Genomic DNA, 22,585 nt, shown 5'->3' with positions numbered 1-22,585 from the left:
CAATGCCTTAAGAGTCATCCAATTTGAAGCTCTGTAGACTAAGATATGACTAAAATACTATCAACTGGTCAGAGCTCTGTTTCAGTTTTCGACAACAGAGTTGCACTTTTGTATTTCGACTTTTTGACAATGAAAACGACTGAACTGAACTTCGATGTCCTCATACCAAATGTAGATTCATCTCTTAGCTTCAAAATGGTATAAGAATCACCTCAATCCAATGCTTGTAGCTCAAGATATTGTCAAAATACCACAAGGTATCAAAGCTGTGAAGCTTCCTTTTATTCTTGATTGCATTTCCTCTCTTGTACTTCACATCTTCTTTAAACCACTTCAAATCATCCATAATCATCCAATTATCTTCTCAATTCATACCATTTAATGATTGAATCATTAAACCTACAAAAACATGAAGTTTTCACTATAAAAATCCATAGAAATGCAATTTTTACCACTTAAACCATAAAATGCATATTTTCACTAGAAACTTAGTTAATTAGCTAAAAAAGTAAATAAAACACACCAAAACTAATTAATAAAACATACTAAAAAATACGTAAAATATACTCTTGTCACTCATTTTACTTCCCAATATAATGGATGTTGTATTTTTTAACACTCTCAAAGAATGTAAAATTTTTTTCTTCCAATTTCCCTCAAAGTTATTATGATGAACGCCTACTTCTGAATTCTTTGGCAAAACCAATAAATGGTCAAAGTAGCAAAAATCCAGGATTTTAGCAATAAGCTCAACATTCTTTAAAACCAACAAGTATAACATAAGGGGGAAAAGAAACAAGTATAACATAAACTGCAACCTCACAACTAAAACTCTTGAGAGAATTCCAATAATAATCAGCAGCCCTTACTTCTTTCATTGATTCACTGATGATACCCTAAGAACATGGCCTAATATTGAGTAATAGAGTGTTAAATAGGTTTTATACTAATTTTTATAGATGCCTCTCCTTATTCGATCCTATTTCTTTTTTCTGTTGTTATTTCTTTGCACATTGTAGCACCTGAGTGTTTCTGGCCATGCATCACAGTAACATTGGCAGTTTAGTCATTAAATCACTTTTTTTTTATTGGAGTTGATAAATTAGTTAATATCTAGTGTTAAGGAGGACAAGATTGCATAATTTTTTCATTCTAGAGGGAAAAGTACGATCACAAACTCTACTCTAAGGGAGCAAAATATTATTAATCCTTATTAAAACTAGTAATAAAAAGTCACAGCTTCGAGACTGAGCAAGTTGAAAATTTTAAATTCTTCAATGGCTTCTTTTACACAAATACAGAATGTGCCTACTAAAGTTAAGAAAGAAAAAGTATGAATTTGCCACCTTTTTTGCGGAATATGAGTAGCTTGACAAACATATTCTTGATTATATTGAGTAGCGTCACGATTTGTGTTGAAGATTTATATGTAACAAGTGCACAAATATTTTTGACATCTGTATACATGTTTCTGGTGTAGGTAATAAAAATCACAGGCAATTAATTCGATACTTTAACTTTCCTACTCTTCCCTAATCAATCCCATCCCACATCAAGGCAAGTAGTACTAGTAATATACGTCCATTCATGAATAATGCCATTATACATGGGCCATATCTTATCACACGGTTGACTATCTACCCTCCATGGATTTGAATAATGCCACTAGAATATAAAATCCAAACAGGAATCCAAGCTGTGATAAGTTGGATATTCCATCAGATGTTGCAGTCATAATTATCTTCAACAGCCAACTAAATCATGGGGTCGACACATTTCCATGCATATTTTTATCTCTCCCTCTTCGAGAACCATGTCACGTAGATCTCCCTATAAATAGAGTAGAGATTGCTCCAGCTTCCTCATCCTTCTCATTGCTCTCAATACCAAATCTTGAGTTCATAAACCAAGTTGTGTGAGGAAAACAAAAATGGGTTCGAAGGCAATTCTCTTCCTATGCCTTTTGGCAGTAGTTCTGATGATTGCTTCAGAGGTGACAGCCAGGGATTTGGCCGAAAATGGTAAGCTATCCACTCAAGAACTTATTCTTTCCTTTTTCAACAATTTTGTACCTACAAAATATAGACGTTTTTGCATAACATAATTTACTCTAAGACGACATTTTTTTCCTGCTAAAATGCATGCACTAACTAATAATTCTGCATACGATCCTGTGACCATTTGCAGCCAATGCTGCAGAGAAGAGTACTAATGGCCTGGAAGAATCCAAATACCCTGGTGGTGGATATGGAGGGTACCCTGGAGGCGGATATGGGGGTTACCCTGGAGGTGGATATGGGGGTTACCCAGGTGGTGGTTATGGTGGCGGCCGTGGTGGTTATGGTGGCGGCCGTGGTGGTTATGGTGGCGGCGGCCGTGGTGGCTATGGTGGTGGCAGATGCCACTATGGTTGCTGTGGCCAAGGTTATTATGGCTGCAGGTGCTGCACATATGCTGGTGAGGCTGTGGATGCTGAGCCAGAAACTGAACCGCAAAACTAATAGCCAGGCCTTATGCATCATGATGCCTCAATGCCTTTGGAGCAAATTAAGAGGCTATAAGTACTAAAACTATGTACTGTGCTATAAAAATAAGAGCTTAATCAGTGGTATCCATTCACCATTAGATGAATTACTGAATATAATGATGTACTTTTTTCTACTTCAATAGCATGAAAGTGAAATCTTATGTGTGTTTCAATTTTGAACAGCTAGCACTTCTGCTTGGATTCACTTATATGCTGCATTGTCTAAAGTATACCCAAAATTGTTCAAGTATATTTTTGCTTAGAAATTCTTTAACACTTTGAGGTTTCAACTAGAGATTCCAAAAACCTACATTAAGTCTTGACTCCTTTCAGACAGGAAAAAGAAACGACAAAAGAGGCAAAGGTCGGTTTATGATCATTTACGAGTACATCTAGAAACTGTTGTGTGCAACAAACTTCAGGCAATGAACAAAGTTATGTCCTCTGAATTTATTTAGTATATTGTGTTATTAAAGTTTATGAAATCAGATAGTCATGTGACTGATATTGGAAAACGACAAACTACAATCAATTAAAGGATCCCTTCATATATGCTGATCCAAAATATGGTTCTTGGAAACCTATTTTGCCCCTATTTTGCACAAGTGTTACATGTCCGTGTGCCTCAAATTCTGTGTACTCTGCGACTTTTTTGTATAGTTGACATGAATATTCAATCTCGTAGTCTGCTAGTCAAACAGATTTTTGACGTTTTCGTGAAACTAGGTAAACAAAACAACGTCTACTTGAGCTTTTAGCATGAATTTTTGGTATGGGGTAAATTGCACATGACTCCACCTGGGTTTTCATATTACCACGACTCTTTTAGGGCTTCAATATATTCACATAACTTCTTTATATTTTTATGTAAAGTTAAAAATAAACAGAAAGAACAAATGATTGTGTCAATTCAATCAGACATACTCCAAAAATGCATGTAATAAAATTATAGTTTCACTTGGTCTCCCATAATTTCCATAAATATCTACATTATCTCTCATGTGATTTTTGTCTTTATCCATATAATTTCTCTTTGATCAAGCCATTGTTCGGTTTAGTGGTTAAGTAAAAGCAGTATTTCAACTGATGATGTTGCGGAGACTGCTTTTCCTTTAGTTTTTACTTTTCATGAAATCACAAAAGAGAAATATGCATATTTTTGGAAATGTCAAAAATCATGCAGCAATCGGTGAATCCACAAGGGGGTTTTATGTAATTAACCCTTCAATATTTCGTTCTATCATTTCTTTTCCGCTCGTATATTAAAATTGACTGAGAAGGCGGAGGTAGGGTAAAGGGCTTTTTTTAATCTATTTTTAGTCAAACATGTAACAGAATTGGATAGAGAGAGGGTTATTGCCACGAATATCTGGATTAGATTAGTTAATTGTGTATACCCAAAATAGAAAGATTTAATAAAAACACTTTGATAATGGTTAATAATTTACAGATGAACCAACCAAAATTAGTCTTGAATTTTGTTGTATTTGGACTACAAAAATTACATATTTTTATTGCAAAGCCACTAAAATGACTTCATATGGCATGAGATTATTTTGCCATTACACCAAAAGTGCTCATAAAAGAGACACATAAAAGTAATCTCGAACTACCGAATACTTACAGTCCATATTACATCCCTTGCCTCTGTTAGTTCTCAGGCTCAGCAACCAGCCTGACCTGGATAAGAACAGCACCTACAACCCCTACCATAATAGCTTGGGCCGCAACAACGAAATCCAGCCCCAGGATATCCCCCAAAACCTCCTCCTCGGTAGACCCCATATCCACCACCAGGGTAACCTCCATAACCTCCTCCAGGATACCACCTCCGTAGCCTCCTCTGGGGTACCCTCTGTAGCCACCTCCAGGGTACTTTGCTTCTTTTAGCCATCCGTCTCAACTGTCATTGCTGCATTGAGGATAATAAATACGTTTATTAGTGTAATCTAGGAATGACGTTTTCACATAAATTCATTTGGAGTCATACATTTGAAAATTTCATATTTGGACTAATTTTTATACATGTTTTTAGTTTAACGAATACCAAAACAATAATTTTATACTCAATTGGAAGTTTTTTTTCCTTCTAAACTACGTGCCAAGAAAATCTAATGTTGTCTTTAAAATGGTTAAATACAACCAACTAGCAGGTAGGCTTATCGTTGCCAACCATAGATGACCAGCCACTATGCCCCGAGTCCCACGTCAGGGAAGCCTTGAACGCTTTCTTGTACACCTTAGTTGACGTCTATTATAGTTTAAAGACGTCAGATTTGTGTCGTAATAGTCCAATGCTTTACATCTATAACTGAAATAAGTACATAATTTGAAATATGATATAATTTGTGGTCCTGTAAGAAAAGCAGAAATTAGTAGAGGATAAATGTCTTGCAATTGTCAACAGACGTGGAAGTCTTGGCCAATTCCCTAGCTGCCACCTCTGAGTTAATCATTAGAACTGTAGCCAAGGAAATGCAAAAGAAAAGAAGTGTCTTGGAACTGTAGCCAAGGAAATGCAAAAGAAAAGAAGTGTCTTGGAACCGATTTTTGCTCGAGGTATTTTAAGTATTTTAACTGATTTTGTGAATGATGAAAAAGCTGCAGTAGATTGATCTCTATTTTACAGAGCCTCCTGGCTAGAACTGTAAACGAATTGAACCGCTCACGAGCGGGTCGAATCAAAACTCGAGTCGAGCACGATCAATATTGAGCTCGAGTCAAACTCGAGTTTGAACTCGAATTAAAAAATATTAAACTTGTTAACTCGCAAGCCGACTTGCGAGCTCGAATACATATATATATATATAATTATTTTAATAGTAAAATAACATATACAGAGCTGTAATATTTTATTATTTATTAAAAAATTATTATTTTATTTATTTTTAAAAAAACAAAATAATTATTATTTTTTCGAACTCGAGCTCGAACTCGAATTTTAAATTGGCAGCTCGTCAAGTTTAAGTTCGATTTCGAGCTTGATAAAACTAAGTCAAGACTCGATTTGATTAGACCAAAACTCGACTCGATAAGACTCGTTTACAGCCCTAGTCTTGCCATTGGCCCACGATATAGTTGGCTGTTGAAAAGATGATTGCTGTAATTAATACAAAGGCCTTACTATCATAAATTGCAGTCCCTTTGTAAAAATTAAAGGAATAGAGATATACCAAAAGCACTTAATCTGGTCTGTCTTGTATCTCTTTAGAGAAACAATTTGAGCATTATGGAGAGAATAATTCATGTCCCACAATCATGAATATTTCAAGCATTATTGTCGATCAACTTGGACTTTGGAGTGACTTGATTATGTTCATTCCAAGTTGCATAACAAATCAAACATCTTTACACTAAAGATAGTATATAACAAATGAAGAACATGTCAAACTTTGCAATGCACGAATACTTCCCAAGAAAAAATTCTTATATAGAGTATATTAGAGATCAATACTTCATAGAATGCAGAGATACCACTTGTATTCCATGCGGACAATGTGGACTTTCAATTTTCTTTTGGGATAGTGAAACTATGCGCCAAGTTTTGGCTTCTTGCAGGATAATCCTCTAACAAAATTTACTTCAGATCTTGTAGTGGAGTGGAAAGTATCTCTTAACTGTTTTGAGCTCTTGAACTTTAAGTTTTATTGATTTATACAAATTGGAGCCCTGTAGAATGGTGATTAGGATGGTTTCCCACAAGTGATGCCCCCATGTTTGTGTTTTGGGGGCACTTATGCACCAAGTTCATAACAGATATTCCCATTCCACAATAGCTCAATTTGCAATCTCTCATAGTCAACTAGTCAATTAGATGGTCGACATATTTGAGAGAGTTAGATCTTGAAACTAAGTAAACAAATTCTGTTCCATCATTAACTTTCACATCTTTCTTCCATGGCTAGATTAAATATTTGGTTTTATCATTTCTTTCAGCTTATAAACTATATCTGACAGACAGGTGCATGAGTAAGGCAAACATATAACCGAACAGGAAATTAAGAAGATTCAGTTCGTCAAATCCTTTATCGCAAATACTTGTATTAGATTGATAGATTCAGCATACCCAAAACAGCAATAAAGAGCAATTTGATAATAGGTAACTCATTTAGATAAACCAACTTCAAATGGAATACTAATATTACTCAGTCTTCTACAGTCGAAAATTACAGAACCAACTTCAAATTGCATGAGAATGTATTGTCATTACATAAAAAGTGCTCACAGAGGTCACACATGATTACACATCCATATAATTTGCTATAATGAACTAGCAAAGCAAATATATTGCACACATATTACATCACTCGTCAAGCTCTTATCTACACTTCACACTATTAAGTACTGCTATATATCACCAATGAGCTTGCTTAAGCATTCATGAGTTTGCTAGAAGCTGGCTTTATTAGTTCTGAGGCTCAGCATCCACAGCCTGACCAGGATAGTAGCAGCACCTGTGACAGGTGTCGAGCCTGTACAATAATAAATACCTACTCGAGAAAAATGTAAATTTTACATATAGCGGTGAGTAGGGTCGAATCCACAGGGACTGGGGATAACTTATTTCTTTTAGAGTTCGAAGTATGGGGGAGTTTTCAATGGGAGGCAAATAAAAATGAAATAAAACAAACAAAATTCAAAACTAACTCACAAAGCACAATTTACTAAAAATAGCAATTAATAAAAGTTCTACCCAAAGGATCAACTGCTCAGGCACGGTCCAAATAAATGATCATCGATGCAAAGATATTTCATCCATTTATCACTAGGTTGGTTATAGCTATCAATAAGCTCTGACAACCAGTTCTTCCTTACTTTTTCGACAGTCAAGGTACGACCATTGACTGCTTCTCTAACCAGATAACAACTCTAGGTACGACCGTAGGAATTTAATTACCCAATTGCATTAAAGCTAGAAGAACCCAACCCTAACCAATAAACACGCTAAGAGGGTTTATTTAAATTAGATCTTGCGTTTCCCCATCATAAAGCCAATTATGGTGGTTGCCACGAGGTGTTAACTAAATGAACAATTACGGATTCTATTTAATTAACGTGGCAGTAGGCTATTAAATTAAATCAAATACCCGGCCGTTGATATTCAATTAATAAAATACCCATGAACAATTAATTCAGAAAACGCACGAATAGTAACAATTGGAAGAATTAATAAAATTCGATTAGATCTCACAGATGTTATGGACCGCGCCCTCGCGTCGACCTCTGAGTAGAGGAGAAAATTAGCCGCGCCTCATCATGTCAATCCCATGTGATTTAATTGAAAACATCCGCGCAAACATCACAGAATTTGGAACGATGAAGCACTGAAGAAAGAAGAAGGAAAAAGTCTTCCTTGTCTTTGCGTTGATGTTTGTACTGAAGCCCAAAAGCATAACGCAAAAGCCAACGAAAATTGTACAGAGCCAAAGTAAAAACAAAAGAGTCAAAAGCCTCCCAGCCAAAAGCAAAACGAAAGTTTACGACGTCTGACGGCTAGGGAAACATAAAACTAAAGCTAATCTATTGCTTCTTAGTCCGCGGGTCCCTTTGCTTGTTTTCTTATATAATGCCGCAGGAGAAGTCCACCCAGGAGCAAAGCTCTTGTTTAAAGGTTCTGATCCAGTGCTTCGGGTTCGCGTGGACCGGCATCCTTAGTTGGCTTTTCTCCAATTAATCCCGCGGATCCGTCCTTTTGATGTACCTCTTCCTTTCTCTGGCGTGGTCACGCCATGAAATAGAGAGTCTTCTGGAATTTTGCCTCGTGAAAGCATTTTTTACACCAACCACCTATAATTCATACAAATATGAAATATGAGCTAAACCTCAATACTTAGCACAGTAAGTAGCCAAAATTAGGACAAAATAACAGTGCAAAATGTGCCGAATAATCGCTCTATCAAATCCCCCCACACCTAGACAATGCTTGCCCTCAAGCATTTCGAAGCTCAGAGATACAACCAGGGAAACAAAGGTCATGTGGTGATCTATACTAGCATAAGCACCTCAGATCCCTGACAATGTCGCCAAAATGAGAGTACACCGGACAAGTGGTAATTCAAAGAAAATATATGAATACTAGGAACGCTCAAATCAACATCACAGAATGGCATTACCATAGGCTTGCACATTTATCACATCTCCACCACTCAAAAGTGAACTAAATACACAAATCAAAGGGACTTTAATAGGGTTGTAATGGGGTTTAGGTAAAAGGCGGGATAAGAAGGTAAAAATAGGGTGTAATGTGTCAAGAGAATGTCCAATATCCACTACATAACCACAATGCTTTACCGGGGCAATTTCTCAAGTAGGGCGTTTTCATTTGTTGTTTTCATTGTGCAAGTGTCGAAAATCGTTCCTCTTTTTTTTTTTTTGGACGTCTAGCAAGGCGTGGGCACGCCCTGGAAGACAGAGTCTTCTGCTCACCAGCTTTTTGCCGATTTTCCCCTTTTTTTTTCTTTTCTTTATTTTTTTTTCTTGGCTTTTCTTTCGATCTCAGATGTACAGAAATAGTACCATACAACATCTTTTTGACAACACTTGCGCCCATAGATTTATTTGCCTTGCACAAGTAATGAATTTCAGACATCCCTTAATGACACAAGATTGAACAAGAAAGTCTAAAAAGGTCATGGGTTATCAAACACGGCTAACAAGCAAAAGTAAAGGATAAAAGCTCAAGTTGGTTCACTATTGGGAAATAAGATGAAGGCATGGTTTGTAGAAAGTTAAAGAAGGTCAAATCCTAAATGCCCTTATCATTTCAAATGCATCCAGTTCAACAAAATGTGGTCTCGACATGTATAAAATAGCAAGTTCTAGAATGCCGATACCATGTGTGATACCCACTCAATCAAACAAAAATAGAGCAAACAAGAATAATGTGCTCATGCATGGCTCAAAAGCTCCCAAAAGTCACAAAAGTGGGTCAAGTCCAGTATATCCAACATTCAACAATACTGTCAAGGCTAAACGAAATGCATAGCTAGTATATCTAACCACATGCTCATGCACCTTGATTGAGTTATTCATCATAGCAAAGAACTCAACTAATTACACTTTTTTTCTTTCTTTTTTTTTCTTCATTTTCCTCCTCTTTTTTTTTTCATTTTTTTTTTGTGTTTCTTTTCTTTTTTTTTTTTTTTTAAAAGCAAAGCAAAAGGAGATAATAATGGAAGCCATCCCCCACACCTAATACCTATATTGTCCTCAATGTAGAAAAGATGAATGAAGTATAAGGAGAAAAGGAGAGAAACTTCCCTGACCACCGAGAGGGTGCAGTGAGACACTAAGGCGGAGGAGGGTGAGGTGGCTGGAATCCAATGTGAGCAAAGAAAGCTGTCTGATGAGAGAGATAGTGACGATGGGGAAGGCAGTGACGTGCGATGGATGGCGCGAGGAGGAGAGAGAGAGTTTCTAGCAGCGGTGGACAAAGGGGAAACCTTGGACTAAGACAAAACAAAGAAAATTGAAAAGTGGAAGCTGAGACAATGGAAATTGACAAGACCATACAAGACAAGAAAAGAGAGAAGTAGAAAGTGGGATTAGAGAGGATCCTGGTCAATCTTTGACTGTCGTTGGCGCAAAGGCTGGAAGGCATGGGCATGTCTAACTTCCTGCTTCCTGCCATAAAACAAAAACCCAATAAATGACACTAACACTCAACAAAAAATTTCAAAAATATAAGAAAACTAAAACAAAAGAAGCCTTGGGTTGCCTCCCAAGCAGCGCCTTTCTTTAATGTTTTTGGCTAGACATCGTCATATTTATTCATGGAGGATAAAATCGTGTAGCTCGTTTCAGCGCTTCATCTTCTATGTAGTCCTGATATCCCTCGTAAATAGAGCAATTCTTGAGCACACGAGCTACGGACTTCCATGGATCAGTAGATGGCGCCAAACAAACAAGTGATGACCTTAAATCTTCACTCACTCCTCCATCAAGAGCACTTATTGGTCCGAGATATTTTGCCATCATGACTCTTAACTTATTCCTGGCATGAAATTCAAAATCGTCTGATATAATAAAATCAATCTCACTAACAGGAATTAAAGAATAAAAGTCAGAAAAATATTGATCAAGGAATGGAGGAGATGTCACCGCATTTGGATTGTTCACTGGATTCATTCACTTGCACCATTTGATGTTGGGGTCTCAATTCTTGCGATTTAACTTTCTTTTCAACTGCATCTTTAGATTCTTCTTCTTGAGACTCTTGCAGTACCATATCATTTGTCAGAATAATTGCACTCTCGTCTTTCTTATGGCCGATAATAGTCGGTGAGGGCAATTCTTCATAAACTGGAGAAATCAATTTGCTCATTTTAGATGCCCATTCACGCCTTCCTTCTTTCATCTCTTTACTCATCTTTTGTGTCTCCTGTTGAAGTTGATGTACCTCCTGTTGAATTTGATATGTGTTAGTAGCTATTAATTCAACTATTTCTTCAAGAGACATACCTGACATGGATGACGGTTCTTGAGACTCTAGCTGTTGAAAATCTATTGGCCTTTGTTGATAATTAAAATTGGAATCATCCCACCATTCTTGCTCATACCCATTTGAATAAGGGTCATACCACGTTTGAGACCAGGGTGAAAAATCTCCATAATTATTGAGTGGGACACTTAGATTATCTTGATATTCGGGGCACATACCGGTTAAATGATCCCTGGCATAACAAATTTTACAGGTTGCAGCAACCATTGTTTCTCTAATAGAGTTTAGTGCCTCTGAATATGCAAACTTAGCAAAAAAACAAGCCTCATTGCCTTCCCTGGAAACAAAATCCAGTCTATCACCAAAATACGGAGTGTTAGCAGCCATAAACTAGTAAAGAAAAAAAAGAAAAAAAATAAGAGGGGAAAAAAATGGAAATGAAAATAAAATGAACTAAAAAAGAAACAAATTAAATAGGCACCAGTCCCCGGCAACGGGGCCAAAAATTGACAGGGTGTCAAACCTGTGCAATAATAAATACCTACTCGAGAAAAATGTAAATTTTACATATAGCGGTGAGTAGGGTCGATTCCACAGGGACTGGGAATAATTCGTTTCTTCTCGAGTTCAGAGTATGGGGGGTTTTTGATGGGAGGAAAATAAAAAATGAAATAAAACAAACAAAATTCAAAACTAACTCACAAAGCACAATTTACTAAAAATAGCAATTAATAAAAGTTCTACCCAAAGGATCAACTGCTCAGGCACGGTCCAATTAAATGCTCATCGATGCAAAGATATTTCATCCATTTATCACTAGGTTGGTTATAGCTATCAATAAGGTCTGACAACCAGTTCTTCCTTACTTTTTCGACAGTCAAGGTACGACCATTGACTGCTTCTCTAACCAGATAACAACCCTAGGTACGACCGTAGTAATTTAATTACCCAATTGCATTAAAGCTAGAAGAACCCAACTCTAACCAATAAACACGCTAAGAGGGTTTATTTAAATTAGATCTTGCGTTTCCCCATCATAAAGCCAATTATGGTGGTTGCCACGAGGTGTTAACTAAATGAACAATTACGGGTTCTATTTAATTAACGTGGCAATAGGCTATTAAATTAAATCAAATACCCGGCCGTTGATATTCAATTAATAAAATACCCATGAACAATTAATTCAGAAAACGCACGAATAGTAACAATTGGAAGAATTAATAAAATTCGATTAGATCTCACAGATGTTATGGACCGCGTCCTCGCGTCGACCTCTGAGTAGAGGAGAAAATTAGCCGCGCCTCATCATGTCAATCCCATGTGATTTAATTGAAAACATCCGCGCAAACATCATAGAATTTGGAACGATGAAGCACTGAAGAAAGAAGAAGGAAAAAGTCTTCCTTGTCTTTGCGTTGATGTTTCTACTGAAGCCCACAAGCATAACGCAAAAGCCAACGAAAATTGTACAGAGCCAAAGTAAAAACGAAAGAGTCAAAAGCCTCCCAGCCAAAAGCAAAACGAAAGTTTACGACGTCTGACGGCTAGGGAAACATAAAACTAAAGCTAATCTATTGCTTCTTAGTGTCGCGGGTCCCTTTGCTTGTTTTCTTATATAATGCCGCAGGAGAAGTCCACCCAGGAGCAAAGCTCTTGTTTAAAGGTTCTGATCCAGTGCTTCGGGTTCGCGTGGACCGGCATCCTTAGTTGGCTTTTCTTCAATTAATCCCGCGAGTCCGTCCTTTTGATGTACCTCTTCCTTTCTCTGGCGTGGTCACACCATGAAATAGAGAGTCTTCTGGAATTTTGCCTCGTAAAAGCATTTTTTACACCAACCACCTATAATTCATACAAATATGAAATATGAGCTAAACCTCAATACTCAGCACAGTAAGTAGCCAAAATTAAGACAAAATAACAGTGCAAAATGTTCCAAATAACCGCTCCATCACATTAACAATACCAACAGTTGGGCAATTGAATTGGGTGTAATTAATGACGAAATAATAGGTAATTTCAGAGTTGAGCGGATGGAAGAGAAAACGATGAGCAAATCATTGTAGACAAAGGCAAAAAGGGAAAACTTAACTCCTGAAGTTGAAAGGGGATAAATTGACCAACGTTTGTGACTCATAACTGCAGATTATAAATGATAGAGAAATGGGTTCCTACCATTGATAGAGAAATCGTTGGCTCATTTCCTAAATCCAATTGTTATTCAAACGTTTCAGACAAAGCAACATCTCAAACGGTTATCTGCGGCTAAAAAGGGGAATTATTGGTAGCTAAGGGATATTTTGGTATTTACACCAACACACAAGCATATATGGGTTGTACAAAATACAAAAACGGTTGCACATTAATTACACATTCCATCAATACCCAGATGGCTCATTAATAACAACTTTAAATGTATTAAAATGGGGTCACTTCAGTAAACATACCCAAATACTTGCTTCCTTAACTTGTACCTAAAACTTTTAAACTAATACACAACATTTCACATTCCTAGAAAGCCCCCACCTATGCGGTTGAAATTCAACCTATCTTTGACCAAAACTCAATCTTATAGTAATAGGATATATATATATCAAATTGAGACTTGTTCATTTTGATGGTGCAATTAGAGATTTTGGACCAATTGGGAGGACCAAACTATAATTAACCCAATAAGAGAGCCGCGCAATAACACAGTAAAGCTGGTGTCTTTTCGCCATTTTATCCCCTTCCTTTCCTTCAATCCAAACGGTGCCTTATTTGAGTGATGAAGGTGGACTGTGTGAGGAGTGTTATCGTCCACAACATTCCCAACCAACCAACACGAATGGATGATCAGATGATGGAGATGCAACGCTTGATGCCTTGTAACTCCCGCCTGGCTGCCTTTATTAGTTGCCGTTCATGCCTATTCGCTGTTTGTCAAAATTCCCGTGACAATTGGATACCACGTAGTAGTGTGGTAAATGTTCCATTTAGTCGCTCTGGGACTTGCAAACTTTGTCTCAACCCGCCCAAGTGCTCTAATGATGCCAATAACTGCTCGACTTTTGTGCAGCCGTTTGGTAGGGAGGATGGGGAGGAACTTTCTTATATTTCCTTCAATGAATCCATTTGCGAAATGTGCATGTCAGGAGAAGTAAATGAGGCGATGTCCTTGCTCTCACAGATGGAGGCTTTGGGCTCTCGTCCCAATTTGAAATCTTACACCCTCTTGATAACAGCTCTCGGAAATGTTGGCAGGACCTTGGAAGCTGATGCTATCTTCCAGGAAATGACGAGTCTTGGATACAGGCCCAGAGTCAAAGCTTTTAATGTCTTACTTAGATGTTTCTTGAGAAAAGGCCTGTCTGGGCTCGCTGATAAGGTTCTACTTACATTGGATGACTTGGGAATACAAAGAAACAGGGAAACCTATGAAATTCTTCTCGAGTACCATGCACGGGCAAAACGTCTGGAGGATACGTGGTTAGTCATTGCTGAAATGAGGAGAGAGGGATATCATCCAAATTCTTTTGTGTACAGTAAAGTTATTGAACTTTACAGGGACAATGGCATGTGGAGAAAAGCGACAAGCATTGTTGGAGAGATACGGGGTATGGGTTTGTCCCTAGACAGGAAAATCTATAACAGCATAATTGACACGTTTTGTAAATATGGTGAGTTAGGTGAAGCAGTAGAAGTTTTTAAGACAATGCAGCTGGAGGGTATAATGCCGGACATCACCACCTGGAACTCTTTGATTCGGTGGCACTGCAAGTTTGGGGATGTGTCTAATGCTCTGGATATGTTCATAAGCATGCAAGAACAAGGCCTGTATCCTGATCCAAAGATTTTCATTACCATTATTTCCCGTTTGGGAGAACAGGGGAAATGGGATGTTATAAAGAAAACTTCTGAGAATATCAAGCATAGAGGGCACCACAGAAGTGGGGCCATCTACGCTGTTCTGGCTGATATTTATGGGCAATATGGGAGATTTCAGGATGCAGACAATTGCATAAACGCCCTAAGATCAGAAGGGGTTAAACTTTCAGCAAGTACTTTTTGCATCATAGCAAATGCTTATGCGCAACAGGTAGGGATATGCACCGATATAGCCTAGTGTCTAGGCAGTGTGATCGCCATTATGAAGGAAATGCTTTTGCTTTGATGTCTTATGCAGGGATTATGCGAACAGACCATTAAGGTTCTGCAGCTTATGGAAGCAGAGGGAATAGAACTTAACCTTTTAATGCTAAATGTGCTGCTCAATGCATTTAGCACTGCAGGGAGGCATTTGGAGGCACTATCAGTTTTTAACCACATAAGAGAGATGGTAAGACCCTTGACTTTTTCAAGTAATCTAATTTGGGAAATCTTTAGCTAATAATTTGGTAATCCTGTAGGGTTTTTGTCCTGATGTAGTTACCTACAGCACACTTATGAAGGCTTTTATAAGGGCTAAGAAGTTTGATCAGGTAGTTTTCTAGTCTTGAAGTTTGCTGTTAATGACCTCATGGTACTCATCACCATTGGTCTATTCTTCTCTATGGAGATCTCTTTTTATCCTATCTGAAACTTGCATAAAATGTACCTTCTACTGATCAATGAAAACCAAAAATTAACCAGAAATATGGCCGACAATCAAGTTGCTTTAATAGTTATTAGGGCTACTGAAGTTGCTGTAATAGTCTGTTCCATCTTACCAGCTTGCCACTGCAGGCTAAGGTCTAACCTATCCTTTCTTGGTTGCCTTACAGGTTCCTAGTATATATAAAGAAATGGAGTATGCTGGATGTACACCAGATAGAAAGGCCAGAGAGATGCTGCAAGCTGCTGAAATGGTTCTCCAACAAAGGCAATTGGAGTTTTTAAGTAATACACCATGATATCTTCTGCACATGGCAAGCTGTTATCACTAATCAGCCCAGCCCTTCTTCTAAGTTCCAAGTCCTAAGTCCTATCGGTGGCTGCTGCCCATAGTGCAAAGCCCAGCAGCACTCCGATATGTCATCCTCTGTTGTAGCAGGTGCTTCATCTTCTTGCTCAGCTGCTTATGTGAGAAACCTCTCCCTCAAATCCAACTCCTCAATTCCATCTGCAAATGCAAAGCGATTAACTTCCCACTCTGAGGTATATATAGTTAAAAGCATGGCATAATTGTGCTTAACTTCTTTGTCGCACAAAGAAATAAGTTTATAATTTGGTCCCTCTGCGCAAAGAAATCCGTTTATAATTTGGTCCCTCTGCGCATATATAATATTTGCATGTATCTCTCCTTTGCTGATTCAGTATATATATGTATGTATGTATGTATGTATCTCTCTTTTGATAGTACTGGTGTTGGTGCTGGCAGAAATTTAGCTTCCAAGGGTGCTCACTTCAAGAGGTCAAATGGAGCATCTCGCTTCTTTGATGGCTGAGATCACTACAACTAGTACTAGCAGAGAAGTGAGAACAGGTCTTGAGATTACAGCAAGAACTGCTGGGGCTTCAAAGACCATTGAGGTTGAAGTAGACAAACCACTGGACCTAACTTCGGGTCAAAAGTTGGGTGGTGATGTGGTCATCACGGTCAGTCCTCCTCCCCCTCCCCTCTTACGTTCTTGTCAAAAGCTGGCCTGTATAGTTTTCTTCTGATGCCAATTGTGTCTACTACTAATTTCAAGTTGGTTGCTATCCAGGAGTAGAAGGTGGTGGCAATGCTGCAAAAGCAGGGCTCAAGGTTGGCGACCAGGTCCTCCACACAAGCAGCTTCTTTAGGGATGAACTTTGGCCTGCTGATAAGCTTGGATTTACCAAAACCGCTATTCAGGCAAAGTCAGATTCCGTCTACTTTGTTGTCAGCAGGCAAGCTCTTCTTTTGTTTTGCTTATTAATTTTACATGCAAAATTTGTATTTGGATTTTAACCCTTTCTGACTTTGAAATTTACAAGATATTTTGGGCCATAGCTTTGGTAGTGGTACAGATTCTTTTGAAGAATTGCTATGGCATTGTTTAAGTTTGTATAGCATAAATTGGTGTTTGGACTGGCCTCACTTTCTGTTTGAAGCTGACGGCAGACCATAATGTTTCAGTAGAATGTCCTGAATTTATTATCAATCTGTTTTTCTGAATGTCCTGAATCTTTTTACATGAACGCCTTTCATTTTCCTGTCTCATTGGTAGATGTTCCACTTTTATCCTCTATCATGTAAGAAATGCAAAAATAGGGAAAAGGGCATTCCTAATTCCTCATCTTTACCAGGTAAATATTTGGTCTTGTGTCCTTAAAAAAAAAAGTGAAGCTAGAAGTTAGTGCAACAGAAGTATGCAATTGAACATTGGAGCAACAGTAGAATTGCTCAGTCAGTAAATGCAAGAAGACAGAGTTAATTGCTGATGAAAGGATGCGCTGTTTAAATATCATTTTTTTTGGTAAGTTGCTGTTTAAATATCTAAAAGGTTTAATGATGTCTTTCTTCAAATCAAGAAGCGAGGACTGCACTGATATCTGGACCAGATCCTTGACTATCGTCCAATAGTTGAGAAGTTCGTTACTTGATGGTAGCACCTCTCCATCAATAGTAGGTTCTCAAAGTGTGGACATAGCTTCATCTTCAGTAGCTGTAATTTGTGAGATTGACAGGTGCCGAACCTGTGTAATAATAATAATAAAAACCTAAATACCACTAAAAGCAGTCAATAATTAATCCTAGGTACTGGAGCAGGGACTCTAGGTGTGTCATGGGTTACTTGATTCACCCTGTTCCCGAAGAGTTTGCTGAATCCGATATACCAGAATTAATTAGTTGACAAAAATTACTGAATAGTAGACAGTGACAAGTAGGGTCGTCTCCTCAAGGACTGGGGATATTTGTCTCTCTTAAATTCCAATTGGTAAGGGGGCTTTCACCGGAATGAAACTAAAAACAATTAAACAATTTAACTTAAAATGATTAATTAACTAGCACAAATATAGCAGGAATTAAATCAAGAATAAATAAATTCTAGCCAAGGATACAACTACTCAGACACAGTCCATTTATCTGATCATTGATGCAAGAGAGGTTTACTTAATTTATTAATAGGCTAGTTATAGTCGCCGATGAACTCTAACGACCAATTTTTCCTTAATTTATAGATGACCAATGTACGACCATTGATCACCCCTAATCAGAAAATACTCCTAGGTACGACCGTAGGAATTAATTTTTCAATTGCATTAATAACTAGAAAAACCTAGCCCTAATCAATAACACGCTACGAGGGTTATTTAAATTAGATTGCACGTTCCCCTAATGTATAAACACACCAGTTGCCACTAATATTAATCAATCAAACAATTACGGATTTAATTGACTAAATTAGCACGAGATTAGTAAATCACATTGAACATCGGGCCCTTGACATCCAATTAATAAAATAATCCCATGAAAATTCAAGCAGTCAACGCGCAAATATTAATAAATTGAGGAACGCGTGAAAACTAATTAGATCTCACAGATTTTCGGGACTGCGCCGTTGAGTTGACCCTTGACTAGATGGAAGGCTTAGCCACGCCGCATACTTAAATCACCACACGAATTAATGGATTGCAAAGGCATTACGTTTTTTACTAAAAAGCAAGAAATAAAAGATGTTTTTCCCGTTGGGGAATATTATCGAACACCTGGCGTGTGTCAGAGGCCAGCCAAAAGAAAGAAAACTAAAAACTAAACTAAAAAACTAAGACTAGAGGTGTCTAAAAGAAGTCCCCTCTTAAAAAGCCAAAAGAAAGATGCCTAAAAGCTATCTCCGGTGGTCCCCACACATGTGGACAAAGCCTCCAAAATAACTTCTTGTTCCAAGTCTCTCTACGTTGCTTTCTTTGAAGAGCCCGATTGACTAAATGCCTTTCACTAGCTTGTGGTTCTCACCAATTCAAGGGCCCAAGGGTTGAAGCCCTTGGAAGTCTCCATTTTCCCATAAAGTCCCTCCTTTTTGGTAATTTTCTGCTTCATTCCTGAAATTAAATCCAGATACCAAATATAAGTAGATATCAACAATTAACACAATATTTGACAGGGATAAAAGGGAAAATTAATAATAAAATTACTAACAAATGATACCCTATCAGAGATGTCTGATCATCTCAGTTGGCAGCAAAGAATGTACAAATTCAGGAAAATATTCTTATGGGAGTGGCAGATAAGGCGATGGCCTTTTCTGTTTTTCATTTTGTCTAAACATCTTTGGATCAATCTTTATCTGGATACAGAGGAGCTGGTGTGGATGTCAAATTACTGCAGAAGCGCCCAGCACCGCCTCAATTTGGACGGAAGGTAACTGATGCTCCAAAGGCAAGGCTGAATATATGACTTAATAAGTATGTTAATTGTTATGCTTCTGTAAGTTTCATTCCCTGTAACCGCGTGACTGATATTCTAATCTTTCAGGCTTGAGCAACTCATGTATGTCTCAAGTGTGGGTACATATACACCTTAACAAAATCTTCTGATGAGCAGGCAAGCTTTCGTCACTTGTTGCTCATTTAAACTATGAGAGTTTTGTATTACCATATATAGTGATGTCAAGCTAGCTATTCCCCCGCCACCTCACCCCCCCCCCCCCCAAAAACCAAAAAAAAAAAACCCCAAAAGACCCCATCCTTCTGTAGTCTCAGTTTTATTTATGAAACCAGTTGTTCAAACCAGATAAAAAGTGGGCACTCTCCCTCTTCCTCCTTACGATTTGTATGGAATTGTATGTATGCCATTTCAAATGGCTGAAAGCCATGCTGTGTAAAATAATTACTAGTGAATCTGGACTCATGTCGAGGAAAATTTTTTCTCTCGACTTAAACTACTACTGCGTAGCTTGTTGGTAAGTCTTAGGCTGATGGCATGACAAAGTGTAGAGGAAGATAATGTCAGGATGTACCAGTTAATTTTCAAAACCGTAGGTTTAGGTGTAAATTAAGTACAGGCACGTTTTGTCTCCTGCTAAAGAATTAAGAGAGAGAGAGAGAGAGAACATATATTATTATGTGTTATAAGTTTTACACACATGGCATGTATCTACATAAGAAAAAGGAGAAAAAAAAAAAAGAAATGTAGGGAGTTGAACAAGGTTATTCATTATTGAGTAATATGAAGTCGACTTCTGTACCTGACATGTCCTTGTAATCAACTTGTGCCGGACAAGAGCTTCAGCAGCAAAGTCTTTGGGTTCGCACTACTGAAACTCTCAAATGACAGCCTCTTTGACCTTCGTTTTGGGCGATCAATGCAGGATTTGACCCACTAGCCTTTTCATCGATGATTGCTACAAGTCTTCGGATGCAGGTAGTTCTGTGATCATTTTTGATAGTATCAACTTAAGTTTAAGAGTTTTTCGTCCTTATATTTTGGTTTATGAGTTAGATAGAGGTAACCCAATTGTCTTAAATCAAGCATAGAAGAGAGAAAGGATCTCATAGGGAGGGGTCCAAGTAGAATTCTTCCTTAGTTTTACTCTTTGAGTTAGAACCTATGAGCGCGGACTTTTGGATATGTAAGTTGAGTGTTAAGGATGTGCTTTGGGGTTTCATTGGCCTAAGGGTGGTAGTGGGTAATTTTTGGCAATGCTGAGATTCTTCAGTTTGGCATTGATTGAAAAAATAAAAAACCAACAAGGGAAACCTGGTAAGACCCAAACTATACCAGGTAACTAGTTAATTAGAGGCCTCATGATGTGCGCGAGATTGCCCAGGTTTGGTTTGGTTTTCTTTTGGAGTTTTAGGACTATACATTAAGGATTTTAATGTCCATGGTGATATGTGTTTCAGCAAATGGGTTTTCAGATGAAGGAAGCTGTAAACAATAAGCTGTGAGAACCTTCTTGTTAATTGTTGTATTCATGTTTCAACGAGACACAAAGTAGGTACGCATCACGAAGAAAACAAGGCTAAAGGCTAAGCTCAAGGATAAAACCCTAGCCTATCATATCAAGCACTCAATCTACCTAGATCAATTCATAACCTAGGCTCTGATACCACCTGTGACGACCCCACCTCCCCCTAAGGCGTACCAGAGGGTTCGGCGGACCGCCTGCCCAGCTCTCGCCAGGACTCACTCACTAAGATCACGTGCACACAACCATGAACCATAGATAACATTCACAATTCAAGCTTATAATTTACATTGATAGGAAACAAGGTACACAGTCTCGATATACTTAAACTAGGTCAAAAGTATACAGTCCAAGTACAAAATGTTCCATTCGAGGAATAGCGCGAGTACAAAACCAAAATTCAAAACAAAGTCTAAAGTAACTAGACTACGCTAGCCTTTACACTTCTCACGCTTATCTCGTACCCATGTAAGGAAAACAAACTAATAGGGTGAGCCGAAACCCAGTGAAGTTCCAAATATAAAATTGGCCAACAAGCAAGGAATAACATAGTAATAGTGAAATAGCGAGCAAACAAGTCAAATCAAGAGAAAAGTACTTCATCTAGCCAAGTAATATCAAGTTTGCATTCATATATAAGGATACAGTAGTCATATCACGGCTCCATTCCAGCTTGATCAATGGGTAGTTGACACTCCGTCAACTTTCAAATAATAACAAATCCAAAATAAAACTTCACTACACGCCAATCCCCGTCCACTGATCAAACCCCCTTTTTCGGGCCCGCACGCCACACGAAACACGGGTGGTAATACTCGAGTATATCGAATCGCCGAGGAGATATCACTCCACTCGACTTAACTAGTGACCCAGGGTTCGTTATCTAATCGACCAGGCCCTTGCCGGCTCGACTCGATTAACTAGCTTCAGGGTTTCTGGAATTCCAGGCAAGATATATTTCAAGTACATGTAAAGCAAGTCAAGTATATTCAAGTCAAGTCAAGTATATTCAATAGCAAGAACAAGTCATTTTAAGGCAAGTGCGGTAAAGTACACCCTTGCCTTATCATTCATTTTCACGTATTCATACAAGTCAAGTAAGGGACACATGTAACAAGTACAATCGAATATTTGGAAGCACTCACCACAATAGTGCTTCTAGTTCTCGCGTCGAGGTGGTACTCCGGGTTTGGAGTCCAAATCTGCGAGAAAATTTCAGTTTGAGAACTTTGAAATACGAGTAGGATTCGAAACTTAAACGTTCCGTTCATTAAGAATCGACCAATTGAAATTCATTTGAAAGACACTCGTGAAAACTTGCTCGCTTTTCAAATCATAAGGTTTTGTAACATAGATGTTTGGAAATAATACTTGAGTTGAAAGTACAAGGAAATTCAAGTTTACATTGGCCATTAAGTCTTTTCCTCAAGGGTACAAGTTCGGCCAAGTCTTAACGTATAACACTCAAGAAACATAGTAGCAAAGGTACTCGCTAGTTCAAGTGATAATCACTTAACCTTCACTCAAGTCGCTAATATAGTTTTCTAGTCCTCGAGTAAAAATTCGGGCAGCATGCCCTTTGTGTTTACCTAATTTTCCAGCCATTTAGGCTTCATTATTTTTCTCAACCAAAACCCAACATCACATATATCAGCAATTCATGACAAGAGCCGTTCCATAGGCTCACAATATCATAATAATAAGATTCACAACAATAGCAAGTGCAGAAATGCAATCTAGCACAAAACAGATTTGACGTATGAATGCGGAAATAACATATCCGAA

At 38.0% G+C, this 22,585-nt stretch overlaps 2 protein-coding genes across 2 annotated transcripts; both read left to right on the top strand.

The window, feature by feature from the left end:
- The first annotated feature begins 1,906 nt into the window (after positions 1-1,906).
- On the top strand, positions 1,907-2,700 carry LOC113751255 (glycine-rich cell wall structural protein-like). The gene is made up of 2 exons (XM_027295192.1): positions 1,907-2,021; positions 2,188-2,700. Exons 1-2 carry the CDS (start codon positions 1,931-1,933, stop codon positions 2,499-2,501), a joined length of 405 nt encoding a protein of 134 aa, XP_027150993.1. The 5' UTR covers positions 1,907-1,930; the 3' UTR covers positions 2,502-2,700.
- An 11,061-nt stretch (positions 2,701-13,761) lies between these two features.
- Positions 13,762-17,050, top strand: LOC113751254 (pentatricopeptide repeat-containing protein CRP1, chloroplastic-like). The gene is made up of 6 exons (XM_027295191.1): positions 13,762-15,042; positions 15,130-15,282; positions 15,353-15,424; positions 15,707-16,079; positions 16,303-16,520; positions 16,631-17,050. The coding sequence occupies exons 1-4, from the start codon at positions 13,792-13,794 to the stop codon at positions 15,833-15,835; spliced, it is 1,605 nt and encodes a 534-aa protein (XP_027150992.1). The 5' UTR covers positions 13,762-13,791; the 3' UTR covers positions 15,836-16,079; positions 16,303-16,520; positions 16,631-17,050.
- Positions 17,051-22,585: the final 5,535 nt, after the last annotated feature.

Source organism: Coffea eugenioides, chromosome 11, assembly GCF_003713205.1.
Source record: "Coffea eugenioides isolate CCC68of chromosome 11, Ceug_1.0, whole genome shotgun sequence".
NCBI lineage: Eukaryota > Viridiplantae > Streptophyta > Magnoliopsida > Gentianales > Rubiaceae > Coffea > Coffea eugenioides.
This window is presented reverse-complemented; position numbering and strand designations above follow the sequence as displayed.